The sequence below is a fragment of the Barbus barbus genome (assembly GCF_936440315.1).
Source record: "Barbus barbus genome assembly, chromosome: 45".
Taxonomy (NCBI): Eukaryota; Metazoa; Chordata; class Actinopteri; order Cypriniformes; family Cyprinidae; genus Barbus; species Barbus barbus.
The window spans coordinates 20,866,962-20,891,753 of NC_136723.1; the positions used below are offsets into that span (position 1 = coordinate 20,866,962).

The following is a 24,792-nucleotide window of genomic DNA, read 5'->3' on the forward strand; positions in this document are numbered from 1 at the left end:
GGCCCCCCGGGGACTCACCACATTCGACTCTTTCATTCGGGTCATGTGCATGCGGCTGCATGTTGCTCTTAATCGCCGCTGCTTCCAGTGTGTACAGAAAATAGGATGCAGCACAGCCGGTCTGAACCACAGCACAGATGGGACTCCCATGATCCTTTTATTCTGTTTCAGGGAGGGTCGACACACTTTAACCATGCTTTTCTTTGTCTGTGGCTGTGCACAGAGGGGAACTAAAGCGTACTGTGTATTCTGTGTATTCTTCAAAAAATTAAGTTATTGTTAAACTATTTTATTTAATCCAATTACTCAAATTGTGCGTAAAATATCTGAACTTTTGATATTAAGCATAGTATACAGTGAAACATAAAACAAACAAAAAAAAAATATATATATGGGCCACCACTGTATGCATGTAAACACGCGCACACACACACACACACACACACACACACATACATATATATGGCTGTTAAATATGCTTACTGTACATGAAACTAATGTAAGTTTATTTAATTTGCATCTTTCATATTAAAAAATAATATGAAACTTAACATTTAACAACTTAACATTTAATCATATTAAATAATAATAATTGTCATATTGTTCATCCTATTTTCAAAATAATTAACTAAAATGAAATAATATTTTTGTTCACATTGCCCATCCCTATTTTGGGTTTAAATGGTGTCATTCTCTTTTCTTTTATATTTTGCTACCTCGTATAAATATATATATATTTTTCATCATTTTAATAATTTCACTTGGCTGTACGGCTCAATAAACAAAATAAAATTACACAAATAATTAAATAAAATGAAACTGTATAATAAAAAATAATAATTATAGAATTATGAAATCATAAGATAAATCAATGATTAAATACAAATAAATTTGACAACAAAATAATTTAATAAAATGATAAAAAATAAACAAAATGTAATGTAAAAATAAATAAAAACAAAATGAAAAATAATATAAAATAAAAAAAAAATACAAATGTTAAAATAAATGAATTTTTTAAAATACAAATACACAAAATTATAAAATTAAAGTAAAATGTTTAATTATTTTAATTAAATAAAAAATTTTTTTAATTGCCTGTGCTGCTCAGTAACTTGTCTTAAAAGGTTGCAATCCTGCATGGAAAAAAATAAAATAAAATAATAATATTTGAATGAGATGACATTTTTGCCATATATGGCTCATCCTTGTATAGTAGTATGTCATACTGTTTTGGTAAGGAAAGTTGCACATTAACAATTATCTCCCGCCTGTTTGTTCATTTGATCCCCTCTGTCATCTTCTGTGATGGGACAAATGCACACAGGTGAGTGTTTGGCAAAGGCTCAGCTCTGCGATTGTAAGAACGGCTCGACTTACAAACACATGGACGACGGCCAGAGGATGAATCTTTACTGTCCCACAAAAAAACCTCTGTTCCCACGGAAAGAGCTTATACGTTTTTACGGGTTAAACAGGAATGTGGTGTTTGATCTAATTCGGGACGGGATTATTACGGATTAAGGTGTTGTGATGTTCTGTGTTTTATTGTCTTACATGAGCGTTTTATGAATCTGTTCAATGCTGTCCTCTAGTTCCTCTTTCTGGTCGGGGACAAAGCGATATTCAGACACGTAACCTGGCGTGTGTTTGTATGGGTCGTAATCTCCGAGTTCAGCTGTACGAAAAGACGAAGAGACACAACGGCATATAATATAATGCTGGAATAGTCTAGATATAATAAATATAATATTTAAATATAATTAATAATTAAATTAAATAACATGAAATTATAAAATAAATAAAACAAAACTATACAATTAAATATAAAATATAAAATAAATCAAATAAAAATTATAAAAATAAATAAATGAATACAATTTAATTATAAAATAAATTAAATCAGACAAACAAATAAATGAATAAACATAATGAAATTATAAAATAAATAAAAATATAAAAGTAAAGAAATAAACAATTCTCAAAATTAAAAAATAAATAAAATGAAATTATAAAAATGAATAAATAAAATGAAATTATACAAATAAACAAACTAATAAATCAAATGAAATGATAAAAACAAATAAATTAATAAATAAAATGAAATTACAAAACAATGAAATTATGAAATAAATACAACTATAAAACATAAAAAAATTAGTGCTGTCAAACAATTAATCGCGATTAATCGTATCTAAAATAAACGTTTTTGTTTACATAATATATGTATGTGTACTGTGTATATTTATTATGTATATATAAATACAAACATGTGTATATATATATATATATATATATATATATATATATATAAGAAAAGTATGTTATGTTTATATATTAAATATATTTATGTATAATATAAAATATAATAATATAAATATATAAATGTATCTGTACATTTTTTCAAAACATACTTAATGTGTGTGTATTTATATATAAATAATAAATAAACACAGTACACATACATATATTATGTAAACAATTTTTTAAATTTGGATGCGATTAATCGTTTGACAGCACTAAAAATGTTTATTATAAAAATAAACTAATAATTAAAAAAATATATAATAATAATAATAATAAAAAATTAAAATAAATAAATACAATTATAAAAACAAGTGAATTAAAAGAAATGAATAGAAATTATATTATATTAATTAATTATTATTATAAAAATAAAATGATCAAAATATACATAATTTTTATTTAAAATTCAAACGTGTATAAAACTACATATTTTAATAATCTTATAGAGCGATATATAAAACAAGTTGGGAAGCCTGTAACTCATTTGCTGATACTTTATTTCAGTAAAAATAACTAGACTGAAATGACATTTGCTGTATTAAATTCCCTGGTATGAATTCCCTGTGACATTTGTGAATTTATACGTACATTGAATAGCAAGTGCTCCCAGCTGTGCACTGATGTTAAACGGACAAGGAAGCCTTCCTTGCAAGACATCCTGCTTTACTTGCAGGAAGAACTCATACCTGACAGAAGACAGTAAAGAGCATTTAAAGAGCATTGTGTTAATGAAATGACTGAATGCTTGCATCTCTAATATCACTGTAGTGCTGACTTATTCTCACGATACACAGAAAACACACCTTGTAATTTCTTCTTTTAGTTTACAAGGATCTTCAGCATAAAATTTCACCCCAAAGTAGAGCGTGAACGGAGGTCCAGCTGGAAAGAAGAAAATAACCCTTTAAATCAAACACACGGTGATCTATCTTCTAGATCAGGGATGGGCAACTTCGGTCCTGGAGGGCCACTGTCCACCTGAAAAACACACCTGAACCAGCTAATCAAGTTCTTTAAGATCACTAGAAAGCTAGAAGCAGGTGTGTTTGATTAGAGTTGGGGCTAAACTCTGCAGGACAGTGGCCCTCGAGGACCGAAGTTGCCCATCCCTGTTCTAGATAAAGTCCAGAAAATAAATATAGGATAAGTGGTAACACTAAACCAAACAAGTCCTAACCAGATACAATGTGACACTGTCCACATCAAGTGATTTGTCTGTCCTTAATTCAAGCAAAAAATAATAATAAAATAAAAATAAATAAATAATATGACACAATCACAACCAATCATAACATGATTTTTAAAGTAGAGCTTTTAGACCAATGAGTTTTTGCAGTGGGCGTGGCTACACAGCATGATGTGACCAATGGCAACCAAGAGACTGTAATATTAAAATTTTCACACATTAACATGGATCATAGAAGATTAATTGTTTCTCATTTTATCCTGTCAAGCCTGGTTAGGACACATTATAGAAGTAAATGAATAAAACTTATGAATATAAATAAACACATAAAAAAAAAAAATCATAAAAATAAAATGAAATTTAAAATATGTAAATAAAATGAAATTATACAAATAAAAACTAAATGAAATTATAAAAGTAAACGAATAAACATGAAAATAAATAAATGAACAAAATAAAATTATGAAAAAAAATGAAATGATAAAATAGTGAAATTATGAAAAGAACTCTAGTTCATAAATCTATTAAAAAACGATATAATAAAATGAACATGTAAAAATATATAAATATTATACATAAAATAAATGAATAAAATTATAAAAAACTAAATTATACGATAAATAAATGCATAAAATAAAACTATAAAATAAAAGGAAATTATAAAAATAAACAAATCAATTAAATTAAATAAATAAAATGAAAGTGAAAAATATATGAAGGAAAATGAAATTAGCTGTGCTGCTCAGTAACTTGTAAAGTCTTAAAAAAAAACAACGTGAAAAAGTACTGTGATAAGAATGTGGATCGTAATCTTGCCTTAAATAAATCGTGATATGATAAGTTTGAGCTCCTCAAGTCTGGTTAGGAAACACTGCCAGTGTTACACAGATTACATGCACTTATAATTAATTACGATTTATAATTATAGAACTTATAAATAATCAAAGCAAAAACAGGAATTATAGGTCATTTTAAGCAGCTGCACAAAACAATTACATGTAGAATTATGCTTTACGTCTAATAAAATCTAATATAAAGTGACCAATTTACCATCCTGCAAAACTACCACACCATTTAAAAACAATAGGGTTAGCAATATATCTAGGCTGTAGCGAGCGACTAATATATAATGCATTAATTTCCCATAGCAGTGAATTACTGAATTAAACAAATGTGTTGTATATTCTGCCCTACATTCACATCAGTAAATATGCAAATACTCCGCTTGCTGTGCAACTAAACGCGCAAACATAATTGTATTCATTACTACTTATTTAGACGGGCTTAAGCGCATAATTACTTCCAAATTATCATCTGAAATGCAATGTGAGTTTTATCAGGAGGCCTTTAGAGAATCATTACGGCTCCGTCTCCTGCTGCGCCGATCCATATTTAATCTCTACCGAAGATGAAGGATAATCATTAGGTCAAAGTGTTTCATCCCATGATGCATTATAGACCATCTCTGAAGATTTCGGAGGAGTATTTTAATAGAAACCAGTGCATACTTACTTGTTATCAAATCTTTATGTTCAGCGAGTGTTTTCGAGGGATCGAGCCAGTACTGTAAACATAAGAGAGGAGATCAGATCAAAACATCATAAATGAAGCACTGAGCTTTAATTTGTGAGTATTAATGCTTTAGTTTTAGGCTTGGAGCTGCTGAGATGTTCAGTCATGCAAGCGCTGGCATAATACGAGGCCTAACTCGTTAAAAATTAGTGTGAGAGTCACTGTGGCCTCCATCAATAAAACATGAAGCTGCAGCATGTCAGAGCATGTCCACCTGAGCTCAACTACATCCTAATCTGTGTATTCTGTCATTCTTCAGCTGATCCTCATGAAAAGATTCCTCAGATTTTAATCGAACGTTGGATTTGTGCAGGTTTTGATGCACAGAAGCGCATTCATGGAAGCACTGATTGTTTCTTCAGCTCTTGTGTGAGAGCGCCACTGAGAAAACAGACCAACTTAAAAAACTAATGTGCAAAATTCACCCTTATGATGCCAGAATCAATCCTGTCATAAAAACGCAACTTACTGTATAATTAACAATGAATGTCAGGGAATTTGTCAAATTTTGAACAAATAAATCAAAAGTAGGTCAATACACTTAAATCAAATGGTGATATGGACTAGTGTCTGTGAATATTAAACCGCAAAAAAGATCATTTAAATATGAATCCTGCATGTGATTGAATGGTGCAGATTACACACATACTGAAGCTATGTTTTCTCACTAAATGAAAACATAAATACTAGTGCTGTCAAACGATTAATCGTGATTAATCGCATACAAAATAAAAATAAAATAAGTTTTTGTGTGTTCTGTGTATATTTATTATGTATATATAAATACACACACACACATACACCATATATTTTGATAATATTTACATGCATTTACATGTCTATAGCTATATTCATAGCATTTATATTATAAATAAATATATTTAATATATAAACTATTTTTTTTTTCTGAAATATATACATGCATATGTGTGTATTTATATATACATAATAAATAAACACAATACACATACATACATTATGTAAACAAACTTTTTGGCTTCATAAGCTTCGCAACTTTTATTTTGTATGTGATTAATTGCGATTAATCGTTTGACAGCCCTAATAAATACATTACCGTCTGTACTAATACCGTTACTGTCATGCTGTATACACACAGAAACAGATCTCTTCATGGCAACCCATCAAAATAAAAGTTTGGTTTAACTCGAAGAAACTGTGACAGAAAAATATTAGCTACTAAAGTAGAAGCCTAGACAAAAAGTTTTACAGCACTTTGTTTGCCCCAAAAATGAAAAGATTTGTTTAATTTGAATTTGATTAAAATTAAAATCTAAATTAAATAAATTTTTTAATGCCATAACACTGAAAAAAATAGGGCTCTTTTGTTGTAAAAGGAAAAAAATAAATAAATCGAATTTAAACCATTAAAATGGAATTTAAAATAATAATACATAAAATACGCAGTGTAATATTTAGTATGAATAAAACATTACATGTGTTTACAGCACTCCATAATGCGCGCACCACCCTAATATGGGTAAAAATGGGAAAAATTATATTTCTCTTTAAAGTAAACACAAGTTTTTCTCCAGTGTTTTACCACCTTTAATATAAACATGCACCTCATTGTCATATTCTAGCCTTGTTATACTTATTTTTCAATAAAAAACTAAATTTTATGCCCTTATTGTTGTGGCAGTTTTTCCCCATGGTATCGAATATCAATATTTCCCAAGGTATTGTATCAAAAGTAGGAATTCCAATGTGCTAGGACAATGCAGAAACTAAATTTTAACACTGTGAGCAAAATTAAAAGTGATGCTGCCATTAAATACGAGGGCATTTACATTGATTACAGTGTAAATTAATATCTCACAGGCTCTATAACAAACACAGCCTGAAGATCTTCCTCATGTTCTCCACTCTTGTCAGGTGATATTTCAGTGAAGTCAGGAGGGAATGCTATCTGGCGTCGCCTTGCAGACAAGATTTATATGCCATTTAATGAATGTGCAAATGAGCATGCATGAAATACTTTATGTGAGCACAGCAAACACGGTAAACTCCCGCTGAACCGCATTTACATAGAGACAAAGCAAACAAACATACGTGCAAACAATAGGAAGTGAGTGAAGGTGTGTCAGACGGGAAGAGGATTAGTGCTGCGCGTTATTCAATTAGAAAACGATAATTGAGTCGCTAAGACTCATCTAATAATCACATTAGAGCAGCTGCTGTGCTTCACTGAACTGAAGAGCTCAAAACAATATCTTCATTTCCAAGAACAAGGGAGGATTTTTTACTACAGTCATGGCTGATGATTTGAACAAACCTTTACTGCTTTACTAAGTGATCAGATTTACAATTTTCACTTGGTGAACAATACAAAAGGTGAGAAAAATCTAAGTTTAAATAAATAAATAAGAGTTTGATTAACTAATTTGATAAATTATGCGCAAAAAGCGGAATGAAAGAGCACTACTCATTTGAAGAAATGTGGGTATTCATATAGACTTTTATTATTATATTATTAATGTAGACATGTATTAAAGGAGTAATGGAATATAATTACAGTATGTCCTGACTGTGATCAAGCTATAATGTTTGTGCATTTATACTAAATATATTTAAACTACTGTTTTTCATACAAATACATAGAAACCATGTAGTTACATTAGATCAACTAAGAAATTAATTTTTCTATTAAGATTTTGTTTTAGTCACGGAAAAGTGACTGGAAAGAATTCAAAAATGTGAAGTGTTTGTCATGTTCGACCATAAAGACTTAACTTTCATATAGAAGCAAAAATCTCCCTTTAAACTGGAAATAAATAAACATTTGACATTTATCATGATAATAATCGATATAGACTGATGAAAAAAAATTATCGTGATAATTTTTTGGGCATATTACCCAGCCCTAACTATTATATATCAATGCTAACTGAAATAAAGCAGAGATAATATAAAACATGAACATTCGATGAAAAACTTGAGCAATATTGTCTTGGCAACTAAATCAAATTAAACAAATGAAAGCTAAACAGAAACATACAAAAGTAATAATAAAAAAAAAAAATCACATGACAAAATTAATAGAACTCAAAGCTATTTAAAATGAAAACTGAAAACATGAATAAAACCTGATTTAAAATATTAAATATCATTAAAGTATGTAAATAATATTAAAATAACACTGCACGGAACACCTTGGCAACTGTATAGTAACTCCCTAACATTGTGATGACCCTAGAATCATGATTTGCATAAACAAGCAGCTTCAATTTTCACCAAGAAATCTAAATAACTAGTTCAAAACAAGAAAGTAGTTTGTCCTCCTATGGATGCAGACAGATACTTTATTTTAAATGTATAACAGCATGTTAAAAAATGTCTCCACTGAAGGAATTCTCTGCGCCTTCCAATTAGACGAAGCATCTATGAGTCAGGAGCGCATGTAAAACACACCCACACAGCAGAAATCACCGCACTACTGTGTTAATTACACCCAATTTTTTTCTCCTGTCTCTTTTTACCGTAATAACTGTTCATAGAGTTGACAGATTTGTGTAAATATAAGTTGCGGCGTGCCTCTTGCTTATTGCATGCTCAGCAATAAATCCAGGCTCGTGGGACAGGGCCCGCAAGGCATTGTGGGAAACACCTCTGTCTTTGGTCGAGCTGATGAGGTAATGACTGTTATGTTCTTTCACAATGCTGAACTTTGCCTTACCCAAAATTTGGCCCCTGGGTAAACCTAGCCACCTTTACCTCAGACGTGACCCTTAGGACATTATGACCAGTTAATGCCTTAGCAAACTCTCTTAAAGGAATAGTTCACCCAAAAATGAACTCGGCCTCACGTTATTCCAAACCTGTTTGACTTTCTTTTTTCTCTGGAAAAAAATATATTTTGATGAATGTTGGTTACTGAACAGTTTTGGTTCCCATTGGCTTCCATTATTTGGACAGAAAGTACAATGGAAGTGAATGGGAACCAAAACTATTCAGTTACCAACATTCTTCAAACAAATGTGTTCAACAGAAAAAAGAAATTTATTCATGTTTGGAATATCATAAAGGTTAGTAATTAGGTGGACTATCTGTTTAAGTGTTTTTTTTTTTGTCCTTTATAAAGATTTTATGTTGCATCATGCAGGTTTTCAATGACATGAGGGTGAGTAAATGATGCCATAATCTAAATTTATGGGGTGAACTGTAACTTTAAGAGCTGACATGGGATAAAATCTTCCAGAACTCACCGTTTGATGACTGTGATCGCAATAGCGAAGCCCAAAATACTCTGTTTCGGCGAGGTTCACGTGACTGAACACATAGTCCAGCACTACAGAGCCTTTGGTTGATTTCTGTGGAGAAACATGAAATATGCATTAGAAATCTCATACTGTTTTCAGACTGCAAACAACATCAGAGATAGTAAAGAGATTCACCCAAAAGGTTCACCCAAAAATGCAACTTTCCTGAAAAAACACTTTTTTTCCGGAGAAATGTAGCATTCCATCACTTGCTCACCAGTGGATCCTGTGTAGTGAATGGGTGCCGTCAGAATGAGAGACGAAACAGCTGATAAAAACATCACAATAATCCACAAGTAATCCACACCACTCCAGTCCATCAGATAACATTTTATGAAGCCAAAAGCTGTGTGTTTGTAAGAAACAAATCCATCATTAAGATGTTTTTAACTAAAATATGAGTTCATAATCCATAACGATGCTTCCTCCAGTGAAAAAGTCCATCTCCTGCTGTCTCTCAAATCCACCCACATGTTTTTTTTAGAGCTGTTTTGGCTTGTAAACGGTGCTTAATCTGTGCAGATTTCTTTCCTGATTCAGATCAGACTACTTTTTCACTGGAGGAAGCAATATTATTGATAAAGGACTTGTATTTTAGTTTGATGCAATGGTATGAAGTTAAAAAAATCTTAATGATGGATTTGTTTCTTACAAACATGCATCTTTTGTCTTCTCAAGATGTTCACTGATGGACTGGAGTGGTGTGGATTATTGTGATGTTTTTATCAACTGTTTGGTCTCTCATTCTGACGGCACCCATTCACTACAGAGGATCCACTGGTGAGCAAGTGATGGAATGCTACATTTCTTAAAATCTGTTGAAGAAACAAACTCATCCACGACTTGGATGGCCTAAGGGTGAGGAAATTTACACTTTGGGGTGAACTACTGCTTTAAAGTTACAAGTTTGACTATATTGCATCAGTCCCGAAAGTGAGAGGAGGGTTTGCGGCTTTGTTCTGATTTAATACGGTGCTTGATGGTTTACTTTCAACCACAAACCGCACCTACGATAAATGACCCGTGCACACACCAGTTACAGCATGAAAACAAACCGCTAATGCCAATAAAGCCGAGAATGACTAGGTAAATACAAGTAGAAAGAAGGCCGGATAAAGGAACCACAATGACTAATCTATCTGAAGATCTTTTCCTTGTTTTTGAATATTGTCCTAAATCTCCTACAGTTGTTTGATATTTCTGTCTAGGCACGCTGAGGTGACCTTTATCTGACATAAGAAATGATCACTCACAAACACAGCTGTGATGTGAGCTGACACCAAAGTCTGTCACACCCTGAGAATGAATTATAGACTTAACTTTCATTAAATATATAAATGAAGAAATGCATGAAGATACTAAACTTTTTAAGTAAACATTTTGTTAGTGCTGAGCATATCACTGCAGTTCAAAAGGGTAACATTTTTGGGTTGCCATGATTTTTTTTATGTTGTTGAGAGAAGTCTCTTTTGCTTATCAAAGCTGCCTTTATTTGATGAAACCTACAGTAAAAACAGTAATACTGTGAAATATTATTACAATATTATTACAATTTAAAATAGCTGTTTCTATGTGAAATGGTAACGTATTTGTTGCATGAATTTACTGGCACATGCAACAAATACGTTACCACCAATAAAAGCTTTACTATGGTCATAGATCTTCAGTGTTTAAGAGACATCTCTGCGGATAGTTGTGCAACTGCAGCTCAGACGTATGACACACGTCAGCTCATATGACACATGGAGAGTGAGAGGAAACCCTGGGAGTGTGTGTGTGTGTTTGCTGTAATAACACACACACATAAAACACACAAAGGGACATATGTCATGATCACTCCTGTTACACGCTGCAGGGTGAAACACAATGAACTTCATCTCTGAAACACTATATACAGCAGCAAACCCACAGGACTGAGAAATCACACAAAAAAAAACCCATCTTAAAATCTCTTAAAAAAACCCAGACAGCAATCCGATTAAATGGAGAGCAAGTGGAGAGGTTTCTCCTAGGAAAGAAATACCCCAGTAATCTCAAAAATGCCTCAGATTTTCCAGATTCAAAAGTCTGAATATGAAAGATCTCAATATGATCTCAAACATTTCTCATCAAATGCTCTGAGCTGCTCCACATTCACTTTATAGCTACATAATCTTACTGTATGACAACTATCGACTCATTTGGGTCTGTTTTTATTAAAGTTATTAAGAAAAATTCAATCAATAAATCACATTGTATAGCACATTTAAAAATAATATGTTGGTCAAACATTCACATTCACATACAATCAAGAACCATTCAACCAAGTATAAAATAAATACCAAATTAAGTGAGAAAAGATGAGTCTTTAAATGAGATTTAAATGCATCAAGAGTGGCACAAGATCTGATTTGAAGTGGTAAGCTGTTCCATAAGCAAGGAGCTGCAACGGTGAAAGCTCTCCTTTAGATTTTAACCGAGATTTGGGACCATTTTACCTTTGTACAGATCTTAACGGCCTAGAGGACATATGTAACTGAAGAGGTTCGCAAATATAACTGGATGCCAACCCATTTAAACCCTTACAACATATTTTATTTGATTCTGAATTTGACTGGAAGCCAATATAGAGGGATGCTAATATAAGCGATATACCAGTATATTTCTTAGTCTCAGTCAAAAGTGACAACAGTCCAGTCTGGATGTAACAAAAGCATGCATAACTTCCAAATCATCAAAAGACAAAAAATGGTTTCAGTTTCGCAGCGTTTCTTAATTGAAAGAAACCACTTCTAATCAACTAAAAAGGGAGTGTAGAGCCAAACTATCCCCCACCTTTAAAGGGAGGTAAAAGCTGAGTGTCATCAGCATAGAGATGATAATATACTATAGGTTTCTGACAAATATCAGCCAGCGGAAGAATATAGATGTTAAATTAGACAGGACCCAATATAGATCCTTGAGGGTCCCCACATTTCATTATAGAAGAAGAATAATTTCCTAATTTCCACAGAAAAAGTTCTCCCAGAAATAAATGAGGCAAAACAATTAAGAGCATTTCCTTGGATCCCTGCCCACAGTCTTAAACGCTCCAAAAGAATATTGTGTACTATAGTGTCAAATCCAGAGAAACGTCTGAGACAAACTGGATACTTCAATGAATTATAATTGAAAACCCTGAAAGAGTTAAATTTGAGAAATAACATTTTACTTTGAGATCTAAAGGGATAAAGTCAACATAACTGTTTGCAAAAATTGACCACATCGAAAAAAATAAATTACTTTTCAGATTTACTTGAAATATTTGTCATTTAGAAATTGCTAGTGAATTGAAATGAATTGATTTAAACTGAAATAGTATTTTCTTGTAAATCATGCTGTAATAATCTAATTTGTTTTATTTACAATTTTATTTTTATTTACAGCATTTTAATGTTTTATTAGGTCAAACGTTAAAGCCATGCAATGCATTTTTATCTCCAAATGCAAACAGAAATCAACTGATAATAATCAGAAGAAAAACGTAGTAATATCTGAACAATTAAATTTGTTTAAAAAAAGTCTGAGAGAAAGAATGTTGAGAAAACTCATTGAGAATATGTACAGTACATTTGTGGACAAAAACGTCAATTTAAATAAATAAATAAATAAGAAATGGATCAAAATTTATTTTTCAACAAAACCGAAACTAAAGTTTTTATTTAGCAGAAAACTGAAAATAATGATTCTTTAATAATCAATTAATAAATCAAATTTATTTAATAATCAGCAGTCAAACAAAAACAGAGAAAAACATTTAAATTGCACATATAAGACAATTTTTATATCAACTTTCTAAGGATATGTTTCTAATCCAATTCATTGTTGAAACAAACTTTTAAACAGTATCTGTAATAAAAACTTAATGAAATTTTAGAAATATTACATGATATGTCAACTATGGTGAATTCAGGTTTATTAAGGATGTTCTTCTATAAATAGTTTTCACTGTGGATTCTGACTGGAAGAGATCAGCACTCAGAGTTGATGTTTAAGACGTTCATGTTCACACACTGAAGGTACCCGATGGCGAAATATCTATCAAAACTGAACACGCAGAGTGAACACAGGTACCTGGTAAGGAACAAAATGTCCCTTACTTGGGAAAAACCCCTCATTGTGTGTGACCTCTGATGTCAGCGTCGTAATTCAAGTCCCAAAAGCCCAACGGGAGGAGAGCTGAACACGACAAACCGCAAACACACGGCTGTCTCCAACCATCCTCCTAAAACATGCCCTCCGCATTCCTGCCGTATCTCTCTTCCCGATAAGACTTCTGTGCAGATCAGGATGGGAATGTTAAAATAACAGGGAAGAGTGAAATGAATAGATAGGAAATGGGTTTCCTTGCAGTGAGAAACGCTGCTTGGCACCAGAGCTTTTCCCACCTACTGTAGATAAAAACGGGCAAAGCTTTCCTGTGCTGAGAGTGAAACCCTATGCCCACATCTGTTTATTTCCATCGGATGGAAATGTTGATAAAGCCGCAACAGATTAGTGTTCAAATGCATTATCAAGTATACACTAACAACAGCTTTCTTTTGAGTGACCGGTGGAAAAAAAACCTTACAGCATTTTTAGGTGGTATTAGGGACAAGTTTTAAAGCCGTGCAATGCATTTTAAATCCAAATACAAAGAGAAATCAACTCTATCCGTTAACCAGGAGAAAGAAAATGTCCTTATATCTGAACATTAATTTTTGAACTGTGCCTTATATACGATATACTTTCCTCTATTATATCTTTATCATAATATTTTATATAATAATATTCACAATAAATGCATATTATTATTATTTTATTTGTATTATATATATATATATTATATATAAACACTCTTTAGAGATGGTTTTGTAACATTTTCTAGCCTGATGAGCAACATCAACTCTTTTACCGAGGTCCTCCATCATCTCCTTTGTTCGTGACATGATTCACTTCCACAAACATGATCAGAGTTTGATAGATCCGTGTTCTTTGAATAAAACAGGTCACGTACTGACATTTGATAGTCATTTCACTGACTGAAAACACCTCTGCACAGACGGACTCTAATTTCACCTTTAAATTAACTGTTAATCCAAGAGATTCACATACTTTTGCCACTCACAGATATGCAATATTGGATCATTTTCTGGAATAAATAAATAAATAAAATATGTTGTCTCATTTGTTTGATTGGGTTCTCTTTGTCTACTTTCAGGACTTGTGCGGAAATCTGATTATGTTTTGGAGGATGCATTAATATAGAACATTCTAAAGGGTTCACAAACTTTCCAAAGCCTGATTTTGGTAGTCCACAAAGAGGATAAACTAATTAACACAATCCACGTAAAAACACACAATCTGGTAAGGATGCACAGCATGCTCAAACACTTTTGCTCTTTCATAAATGCTCTCCTTTCATCTAGATGCAGCTGTTTAAAATACTGCAAATGCAATTACACTAAAATCTCAAATCAAAGACTACGTCAATAAATCAATTGGAAAATGTGCTTAATTGCCTTGAAACCCATGAAAAAATGGCAACTGTCCTAAAACATGTGTTTTAAGGGGTGAAATATGGCCCGGATGTGCTCTTGACAGGTTTCCTCAGATTCTGGAGGTTTGATCATTTAAGACATTCTTTGAAACAATTAACTCCCTTTGACATGCCCTGCTGTTCCCATAGCAACGGGGTCACTATTAACGAGACCCGACCATCTGCTGTGGTGGCTGCATGGGTGTGGTGCTGACCGCTGGTGTGTGTGTGTGTGTGTGTGTGTGCATCAGCAGATGTTCCAGAGAACTAAACGGGTGAATCTGAAGAAAGCTGTCAGGAACATGACCAGGTCATGAGAAAGAAAGAAGGAATTACATGTTGCATAAAGAAAATGAAGACAATTGACACATTAAGCCTGAAATTCATTGAGAAATAATCTTGAGAAAATTCTTTGAGAGAAAAATCGTGAGAAAATTTGTGAAACAAGAATCCTTCTCTTCCAACCCCAGAGAGAGAAATTATATTTTGCATAAAGAAAATTAAGTCATTTTAATGACAATTAAACACATTGTTCACAAATTCTATTAAAAAGAACCTTGAGAGAGTTATTTGAGAAGAAAATCTTAAGTATATTTAAAAAGTAAGAATCTTTCTCTTCGAACTCTAGTGAAATAAGAAGAAATGTGAAAATGAAATGTTAATTAAACACATTCAGAAACTCAGAAATAGTCTTGAGAAAGGATATTAAGAAATTATATGGAGAGAGAACCATGAGAAAATGAATGAAGAAAAAAATCCTTTAAGAAAATTCTTTGTGATAGAATGTGGAGATTCTTAAGAAAATTAATGGAGAAAAAAATCTTAGACAAATTATTTGAAAAAATATTTCTATTCAAACTCAAGAGAAAGAAAGAAAAAAAATATTTTTTTCATAAAGAAACAAGCATTTTCCTGGCAATTAAACACATTTGCTTAATTCTTAAAAAAAAAAAAAAGAATCTTCAGAAAAATATTTGAGAAGTAATCTTGAGAATCTTTAAAGAAAAAAATCTCTCTTAAATAAAAGAAATAAGAAATTATATATATTTTTAAAAATGAAGCCTTTTTCATGACAATTAAACACAAAAGCTGTGAAAATTCCTTGTCAAGACTACTAAGAACATTTGTGGAGAAAGAACGTTTAGAAAACTAATGGAGAAACAAATTATGAGAAAATTCTTTGAGAAAAAATCGTGAAAAAATTATGAGAAAATTTGTAGAGAAACAATCTTGAGAAAATTCCTTGAGAAGGAATGTGGAGAGCATGCTTTGAGAGAATATTTCTCTTCTATCTCAAGAGAAAGAAAGAAATTATATTTTGCATTAAGGAAATAAAGCCTTTTTCATCATAATTAAACACATTAGCCCCAAAATTCTTAATGCAAATAATGTGGAAAAAAATGGTAACACTTTACTTAAAGCCTTTATGTATAATGCATTATAAAAGTAGTTTTAATACATTAATTATGCCTTATAATGCATGATTGTACAGTCTCATGAATAATTTTAACCATAATTATAACACATCAATTCATTGTTACACTATGCATTTTAAATTTGGTTAAAATTATTTATGACAAGATATAATGTATAAAACATACATTACGAATAATTATAAAGGATTATAGCCTTTAATAACCCTTTATAATGGATTATACATGCATTATACAAGGCTTTAAGTTAAGTGTTACCAAACGAAATTATAAAATTGTAAAAGTACAATACATTATAGTAGTATTTGTTGTACTTAATAGTTGTAGCTTCAATCTATGAGAAAAAGTGCTGTAGAAAGTGCTGTGGTCGTAATGGCCGGGTTATCTGGTCAGTGTCAGTGGGATGTGAGCGTGTTTTAATGACTAAACACAACAAAAAAGCCACTTCTCTTCTGGTTTCTGCTGGAAACGGTCCAGATGTCTGAAACCCCCCCATACGGCGGTGGCACAGACCCTCCCCGTTTCCATAGTTACTCAAAAATAAAAGACAAAGATGCGACACATGGAGCAACGGCAGGTTTACAACACAACACCAGCACCGATGCGTCTGCTTGACAAGCACGGTCTTGAGTCACGGCGTAATTTTACAAGCGTTTGACATTCTTCTGTGAATGCAAACAATAAGTAGGTTACAAATACAGGATGCTCTAGGAAAGGCTCTACATGGTAAAATGCATGCTATCAGAAGGCACTGTATACTATAGTACTGAATGATTACCAAATCAGCATTTACATACTCCAAGAGTACTATGGTACTGCCATGGTACTTGTCCAAAAAACAATGCAATCGTGTTCAAAAACCATGAACACAAGGAAAAACTGCATGCAACATATACAAAACTCCCACAATGACTAGAGGAAACACATGCAATCAACGGCCGAGGAAATCGCACACAAATAAACACACCGAACACTGATAACATGTGCTTTGAGCTCCAAACCAAACACATAACCGAAGTTGAAAGAAGGAGCAAAACTAAATGTGACTCAAACGTGAATCATGAATAGATAAAAGCATAATAGTTTACTTGAGAAAAAACCCACAGGAAAGCAAAATAACAACTGGGATTTTATCCCCAACACAGATTACATTTAGAAACAATGGAGACTTCTTCAGGGGTTTTGTACTTTTCTGATTTTTTTTCTTGAGAAAAAGACCACAATAATAATAATAATCTATGGAAGCTTGTTTCCACCACTCAATAAAAATGTAAAAGAAAAATCTATATATCCATACATACATATACATAAATACACACACACAGTGGGAAAAAAAATATTTGATCCCTTTCTGATTTTGTACATTTGCCCACTGACAAAGAAATTATCAGTCTACATTATAATTTTAATGGTAGGTCCAATAATTTTAAAATCCAGAAAATCACATTTAAAAAAAGTTGTCAATTGATTTGCATTTTAATGTGTGACATAAATATTTGACCCCTTTGCAAAACAAGACTTAGTACTTGGTGGCAAAACCCTGGTTGGCAATCACAGATGTTTCTTGTAGTTGGCCACCAGGTTTGCACACATCTCAGGAGGGATTTTGTCCCACCCCTCTTTGCAGATCCTCTCCAAGTCATTAAGGTTTTGAGGCTGACGTTTGGCAACTCGAACCTTCAGCTTCAGATTTTCTATGGGATTGGGTCTGGATTTGGCTAGGCCACTCCAGGACCTTAATGTGCTTTTTCTTGAGCCACTCCTTTGTTGCCTTGGCCGTGTGTTTTGGGTCATTGTCATGCTGGAATACCCATCCACGACCCATTTTCAATGCCCTGGTTGGCTTCAATGCCCTGGCCCTGATGGTACATGGCCCCGTCCATCGTCTCTTTGATGCGGTGCAGTTGTCCTGTCCCCTTAGCAGAAAAACACCCCCAAACCATAATGTTTCTACCTCCATGTTTGACGGTGGGGATGGTGTTGTTGTTGGGGTCACAGGCAGCATTCCTCCTCCTCCAAGCACGGCAAGTTTAGTTGATGCCAAAGAGTTGGATTTTGGTCTCATCTGACCACAACACTTTCACCCAGTTCTCCTCTGAATCATTGGTAATCTTTAGATGGGCCTGTACATGTGCTTTCTGGACAACCATGTCTCTGTGGAGCGCTACGCTTTGGGAAAGTTTGTGCATGGCAGACAAATTTAAAATTAGACTCCAGCATCAGTAATAATTCATATGCATGAGGCTTGTTGAAATACACACGAGACTGTCACTGGAAATTTTAGCTTGATGACGGATGAGCGTTTCTGAAAGCCTTTGTTGAATGCTTGCATTCGACAACGGAAGGAACTTACCAGGCCATTATAAACGACAGAAGCCTGAAACAAAACTGATGCAGGTAGTTTTTAAGCGTGAGACGATTCAGAATAACTTGGATGATCAGGAACGACTCTTTTCAAGGACGAAACATTTAAATAAAGCATAAAAGAAGGACAAACCAGCCTGATTATTTTTGACTGTCTTCTATAATTCAAAGCTCCTTCTAAACGGATCGTTGATGCAAATTTGATGAGCACCTCAATCGGCCCAATCAACTGAATAATTAGCTTTCTGATTGCCGACGGTGGTTAATTTAAGGATGTTTCTGCTGTCTGCACACGCTGAAGGAATGCGCCTAGAAAAACAAAGTGATCAGTGTTGATTCTGCGTTTGACAAGAGAGATTACGACCCTCATTGTGATTGAAGAAAGTCGCTGATGCAGAGATTATTCTCATGTTCTTTTCTCACTCCTTCAAATGCCTGTTAAGTTCTCTGACCCCAGCTGACACACAAACACTGCTGACATCCAATCCGCAGATGGATTCTACATGTCTGCACCATTTTTGAACAACATCAGTAGAATTTTGTGGGATTTAGGTGGATTTATATAGGTTACGATGTGTTAAACGGAATTGTATCTGAAAGCACAAATCAAATTATTAAGATATCCAGAATTAAATTGCATTTCTGTATTTCAAACAGTTCCAATACCAAGATCATGGGTTCGATTCCCAGGGGATGCATGACCTGATCGAATGTTTACCTTAAATGCAATGCACATTGCATTTAATGCTTTTGTCCAAAGCGAAGTGTAAATTTGCGAAATTTGCTAAATTTACACAGCATACTCTATTCCATGGTAACTTTCTGCAACCCAATTGTAAAAGTATAGTAAAATTATATGCCTTACTTTATACATTCTATAAACTTACATTAATTCTAAGAACATACATTCTAAGAACCACAATCTAAAAGGATGATCAAGAATACTTCTTGAGTTACAGGCATGCAAAAGACATAAAAAGTGTTGTTGCTTTTTTTCCATTTTTGAATGATCACCATTGTCACATAATGCAACAAAGATAGCCAAAGTCAAACAGATTTTGAGAGTCAACAGATAAAGCAACGAATCTCTGTATAAAAATAACAATGATGCAGCCATCTTTCTCAAGCTCCTGTAATTTGGCTTCGAAAATTGTCATTTTGACCCTCCTCTACAAAATAGTGGCTTGCTCAGTAAATATACATCTGTGACATTTAACATTTTGGCTTTCACTTTTGTGTTTGTCTTGCTTCAGAAGAATTATAAAAAAAAAAAATAAAAAAAAATTTGAGCCAGGGAAGTTTCTGAAATTTGGTTGATTTGACAAAATTACACATACATATGGAAATGACTTGTAAAAAGTATATTTTGTATATGTACACCAACCAACTATAGTAAAATTATATGACCTTTTTTAATTTTATGAATTTCAAAACAAAACAGTCCCTACAATTAATGAATACCTACAATTAATGTATATAAAATATGAAATGAGCCCATTCCTCAGGTTTATGAATGATTTTTTAAATTCTTAAGAGCAATACAAGTGTGTTTCAAAATAACACCTTAATACTAATTGTTTTTAATAGCAGGTTTCAGATAATTACCAGTGAGGTGAGGTTTCTCAGAGGAATGTCGTATGGCAGGCTCATTGGACAATAAATATCACATTACTCTCCGGCATACTTGTATTCACTTGTAAGCAAAAAGTATCATAGGCGATACTTTGGGTTTGTTTTGTATGCTTACTATATGGTAATGACATGGTATTCTTGATAAGTATTCAAGGTATTCATGATATCTTAATATAAGCCACCACTGTCATCAAACTAATAAAAAAGTCATATAATTATACTTTAATTTTACAGTTGGTTGACAGAAAGTTACAGTGGCTGTGTAGCATATTCAGAGTGAATTCCTTTCTTAAATGGGACGTTGGCAGAGCCAATAAAACATCTCTGGGCTGTCAAGGGCTTCAGAGTTCAGGATTGGAGTCTGTCTGTACCTGTCTCTGACAAAACCATAAACCACTACATCACACACGCACACCCACACATGTACACACAGAAACACAAAAACACACTTAATTCCCCAATAAACACCAATATCTATATGAGGACATAGCCTTCTATTTTTCATATAAAGCTAAGCTAAAAATACCGTTAAAAAGATTACAAATAAGATAAGAAATTGATGTTTTTATACAACAAGGATGCATTAAAAAATGGATCAAAAGTTACAGTAAAGACATTTAAGTCGCAAAAGATTCCTATTTCAAATAAATGTTGTTCTTTTGAACTGTCTATTACTCAAAGAATCATGAAAAATAAAATGGATCACATTTTCCACAAAAATATAGCTATTATCAACATTGATAATAATCATTGAGCAGCAAATCAGCATATTAGAATGATTTCTGAAGGATCACGTGACACTGAAGACTGGAGTAATGATGCTGAAAATTCAGATTTGATCACAGCAATAAATTACATTTTAAAGGGGTAATATGACGTTGCTAAAACATTATTTGGTGTAATGCAATGTGTTTATGCGGTTTAAGGTTAAAAAAACACATTATTTTCCAAATATTATTCATTATTGTTGCTCCTCTATGCTCCGCCTTTCTGAAACGCGTCGATTTTTACAAAGCTCATTGTTCTGAGAAGCGAGGCGTGCTCTGATTGGCCAGCTATCCAGTGCGTTGTGATTGGCCGAATATCTCAAGCGTGTGACGGAAATGTTACGCCCCTTACCGTATTGTGATGCCTTGTCCCTGCGCGATAACACAAAAACAATAAAACCCATTATAAACGAGGCATTTGTTGCATCCAGTGGGGATATAATTACTGATTATAATGATTTATACTGTCTTTTTATGCAACACGATATGAGGTCTACACTACACTGCTCAAAACTCACGTTTGAATCGTCAGTGGCAAATTCTTTAAATAAGAAAATGTACTTATAGTCTGTGAGTCAGAAGCGCCAGACTGTCCTTGCAAAGTTGGAATTGCCCCACTTTATAGAAACAGCCTTTGTCTACAGCTGGCATTGTAGGCTACTCTCTCCCAGGTCCAGGAAATAGTCAATAGTCAGATAATGGGCTTAAAAGGTCAGACGGCACAACAAAACATTAAATAATTTCATCCTGTCCTCTTCTGTACTGTATAATTAGCTGATTAGGCTCATCATCATTATTAATGTGAGCTATGAAATGTGCTTGTAAGTGAACATGTAAAATAACAAACACAGGCCCATTTAGGAATCCCATTAAACACATCAATGAGGGATTTGATCTTCCATTAGTCCACCTCAAATCCAGCCAGAGGAAATCTGCTCTCTCTTATCACCGCGGTCCCTCAGCCTTTGTCTAGAGCAGCCGGCACACTCCCAAACACCACACGCCCCCTCCACCCGCGCTGATGGATGGGTGTGTGTGGAGGACGAGGGTGAAGAACCAGCGGCCTTAAACACAGACTAATACATTATACACATTTTCCGTGCTTCACCAAGAGCAAAAAAGTACATATATTTACTGCATATCTATTAATCAAAGAATCATGAAAAATAAAATATATCACATTTTCCTCAAAAATATAGCTATTATCAACATTGATAATAATCAGAAATGTTTCTTGAGCAGCAAATCAGCATATTAGAATGATTTCTGAAGGATCACGTGACACTGAAGACTGGAGTAATGATGCTGAAAATTCAGATTTGATCACGGCAATAAATTACATTTTAAAGAGGTCATATGACGTTGCTAAAACATTATTTTGTGTATTTGGTGTAATGCAATGTGTTTATGTGGTCTAAGGTTCGAAAAACACATTATTTTCCAAATATTATCCATTATTGTTGCTCCTCTATGCTCTCCCAGCTTCAGGAAATAGTCCTCCGTAAATTGCGCTGCACACACTCTAATATTTGGGTTGAACTGTTCTGGAACAGTGTTGTAAATACAACTTAACCACTGATTTCTAGTTGTGTCCTCTTTTAGAAGCCCAAACAAAGTACTTTCGCTTTCACAATGAAACACAGCGTCTCCAGGACATGGCGCCGGCGGCAGCAACAATACTACAGCGAGACACATTATACACATTTTCCGTGCTTCACCCAGAGCAAAAAAGTACATATATTTACTGCATATATATAAGATATGTTAGAGTCCAAAAGTCTGGTAATACCATGGTACTATCTATCTAGCTAAAAAAAATTATGTATACACACACACACACACACACATTGAGACATTGATATATTTATATATATATAGATAGATAGATAGACAGATAGATAGATAGATAGATAGATAGATAGATAGATAGATAGATAGATAGATAGATAGATAGATAGATAGATAGATAGATAGATAGATCGATAGATCGATAGATCGATAGATAGATAGATAGATAGATAGATAGATAAAAGTGTGCAGGGCTGGGATATATATATATATATATATATATATATATATATTACTGTATATACACACACACACACATATATATATATGCCAATTACATTTTATATTTTTAAATGCAATAAAAAACTAAAATAGTAAAGTTTTAACAAAAGACTGACAAATTCAAGACAATTAAGCACATTTACTTTTCAAATGCCTTTTGTCATTTTCATTATTCTCATTAGTTCTTTTAGTATACCAGAATTTTTATTTTTTTTCCAAGCATAAATTAAATGCCGCACAACAAACACTACCATGACATACTTTACGTAATTAGCATGAAGTACGTTTTATTTTTATTTATTTATTTGGATTACAATAAGAAGATTTGGTGGTTTAAACGTGTTCAATTGTCATGAAAAGAATAACTTCGTAAATAAAATCAAATTGACTTCTTTTAATTTCTTTTCAACTTTAGAGTGAAATGTGACCCGGAGATTCATTCAAATATCTGACATCACCACTGTACAATGAGAATATTTCAATATTCAGGCTAATTTTGATGCACTGTAGCCTCATCCTGAACCCTTGAACTTCACAATAACAGCTTTTAATAATCTTTTTATTTTGAAACGTGCCAAAGGTCACTATTGTTTAGAAAGCGCTGCCATTCTCTCACAGGAAACACAACAGAGAACACAGTCTAAATCTGGGCAGACTCTAAATAAATGTCTCTCTTTGTCATTTGCAAACGTCAGGAGAGCATTACCTCGACTCAAGCGCGGCCTCTGAGCTGCTGTCTTTGTTTTGTGACGATGAAAACATGTGAGCCGTTCTGTTCCTCACACACAGCTACACACACCACCGTCTGGGTCAAATCAATGAGGCCTTTGTGTCATGAGTGTGTGTGAAACGCTCAGCGTTTTATGTGTGTGAGCATCTCTGCATGTGAGCAAACATGTGGCTTTATAAGCACAGAAAAAACACAAATGCAAAAATACATTTATTGCTCATTTTTAGTGTTAGTGCCAGAGGTTTGCTCAAATGCAGTAAGTATTAAAGTTGATAAAAGGGAAGAAAACACCTAGCGACCTGCATAGCAACATCTTGGCCTCAAATTTGATGCGAAAATACAAAAAAAATTTTTTTGTTGTTTTAGAGGGAGTTGTTTTTCAATGTCCTTGATGGAGGAAAATGGGGCGTCATGCTAAGAACATCCAGACAAGCGTGACAGATGGACACTTTCATCTCAAAATCTGTTCTTGAACTCTATGACCATGAACTACACGTCGAGCAATATGCAACAAACTAATAAAACTCAAAGAAAAAGCATTTCTGAGCCCTTTACACTGTCGTTTTTACCTCCTCTCTGCAGATAGCAGCTAAAACCTACACTGTTTTGCAAAAACTTAAAAGACTGCCCATTTTTCAGTGTTTTGTAGTCCTCATGTTCTGTACATTAAAGACCTGCTAAAGATCCTCCTGCTCCGCTGTCCATTAACTATTCATAGCAATCCAGCAATACGATATCTGACGTTACTCTGTTCAGAGAGACAAACATGCTGCATGTAAACGAATACAAACACAGCAGTCATTTCCTAGCTGACAGGGAACGTTCTCTCAAAGTTATATCACTTCCAGGAACGTTAATCAAACATTTGTTCAGAGTTATCTGAGCTTTAATATTCTATATGAATATACTTTAATATAC

General features: G+C 33.3%; 1 protein-coding gene across 1 annotated transcript in view; it reads right to left on the reverse strand.

Moving 5' to 3' along the window:
• The window catches only part of LOC306863908 (band 4.1-like protein 4), a 52,859-nt gene that overhangs the window by 26,404 nt on the left and 1,663 nt on the right, over window positions 1–24,792 (reverse strand). The window contains exons 2-6 of the mRNA XM_079407502.1: window positions 9,289–9,393; window positions 5,006–5,057; window positions 3,111–3,189; window positions 2,896–2,993; window positions 1,558–1,678 (exon numbers count right to left, since the gene is read on the reverse strand). Of these exons, the coding sequence (XP_079263628.1) occupies window positions 1,558–1,678; window positions 2,896–2,993; window positions 3,111–3,189; window positions 5,006–5,057; window positions 9,289–9,393 (455 nt within the window). The remainder of the gene's footprint in view (window positions 1–1,557; window positions 1,679–2,895; window positions 2,994–3,110; window positions 3,190–5,005; window positions 5,058–9,288; window positions 9,394–24,792) is intronic.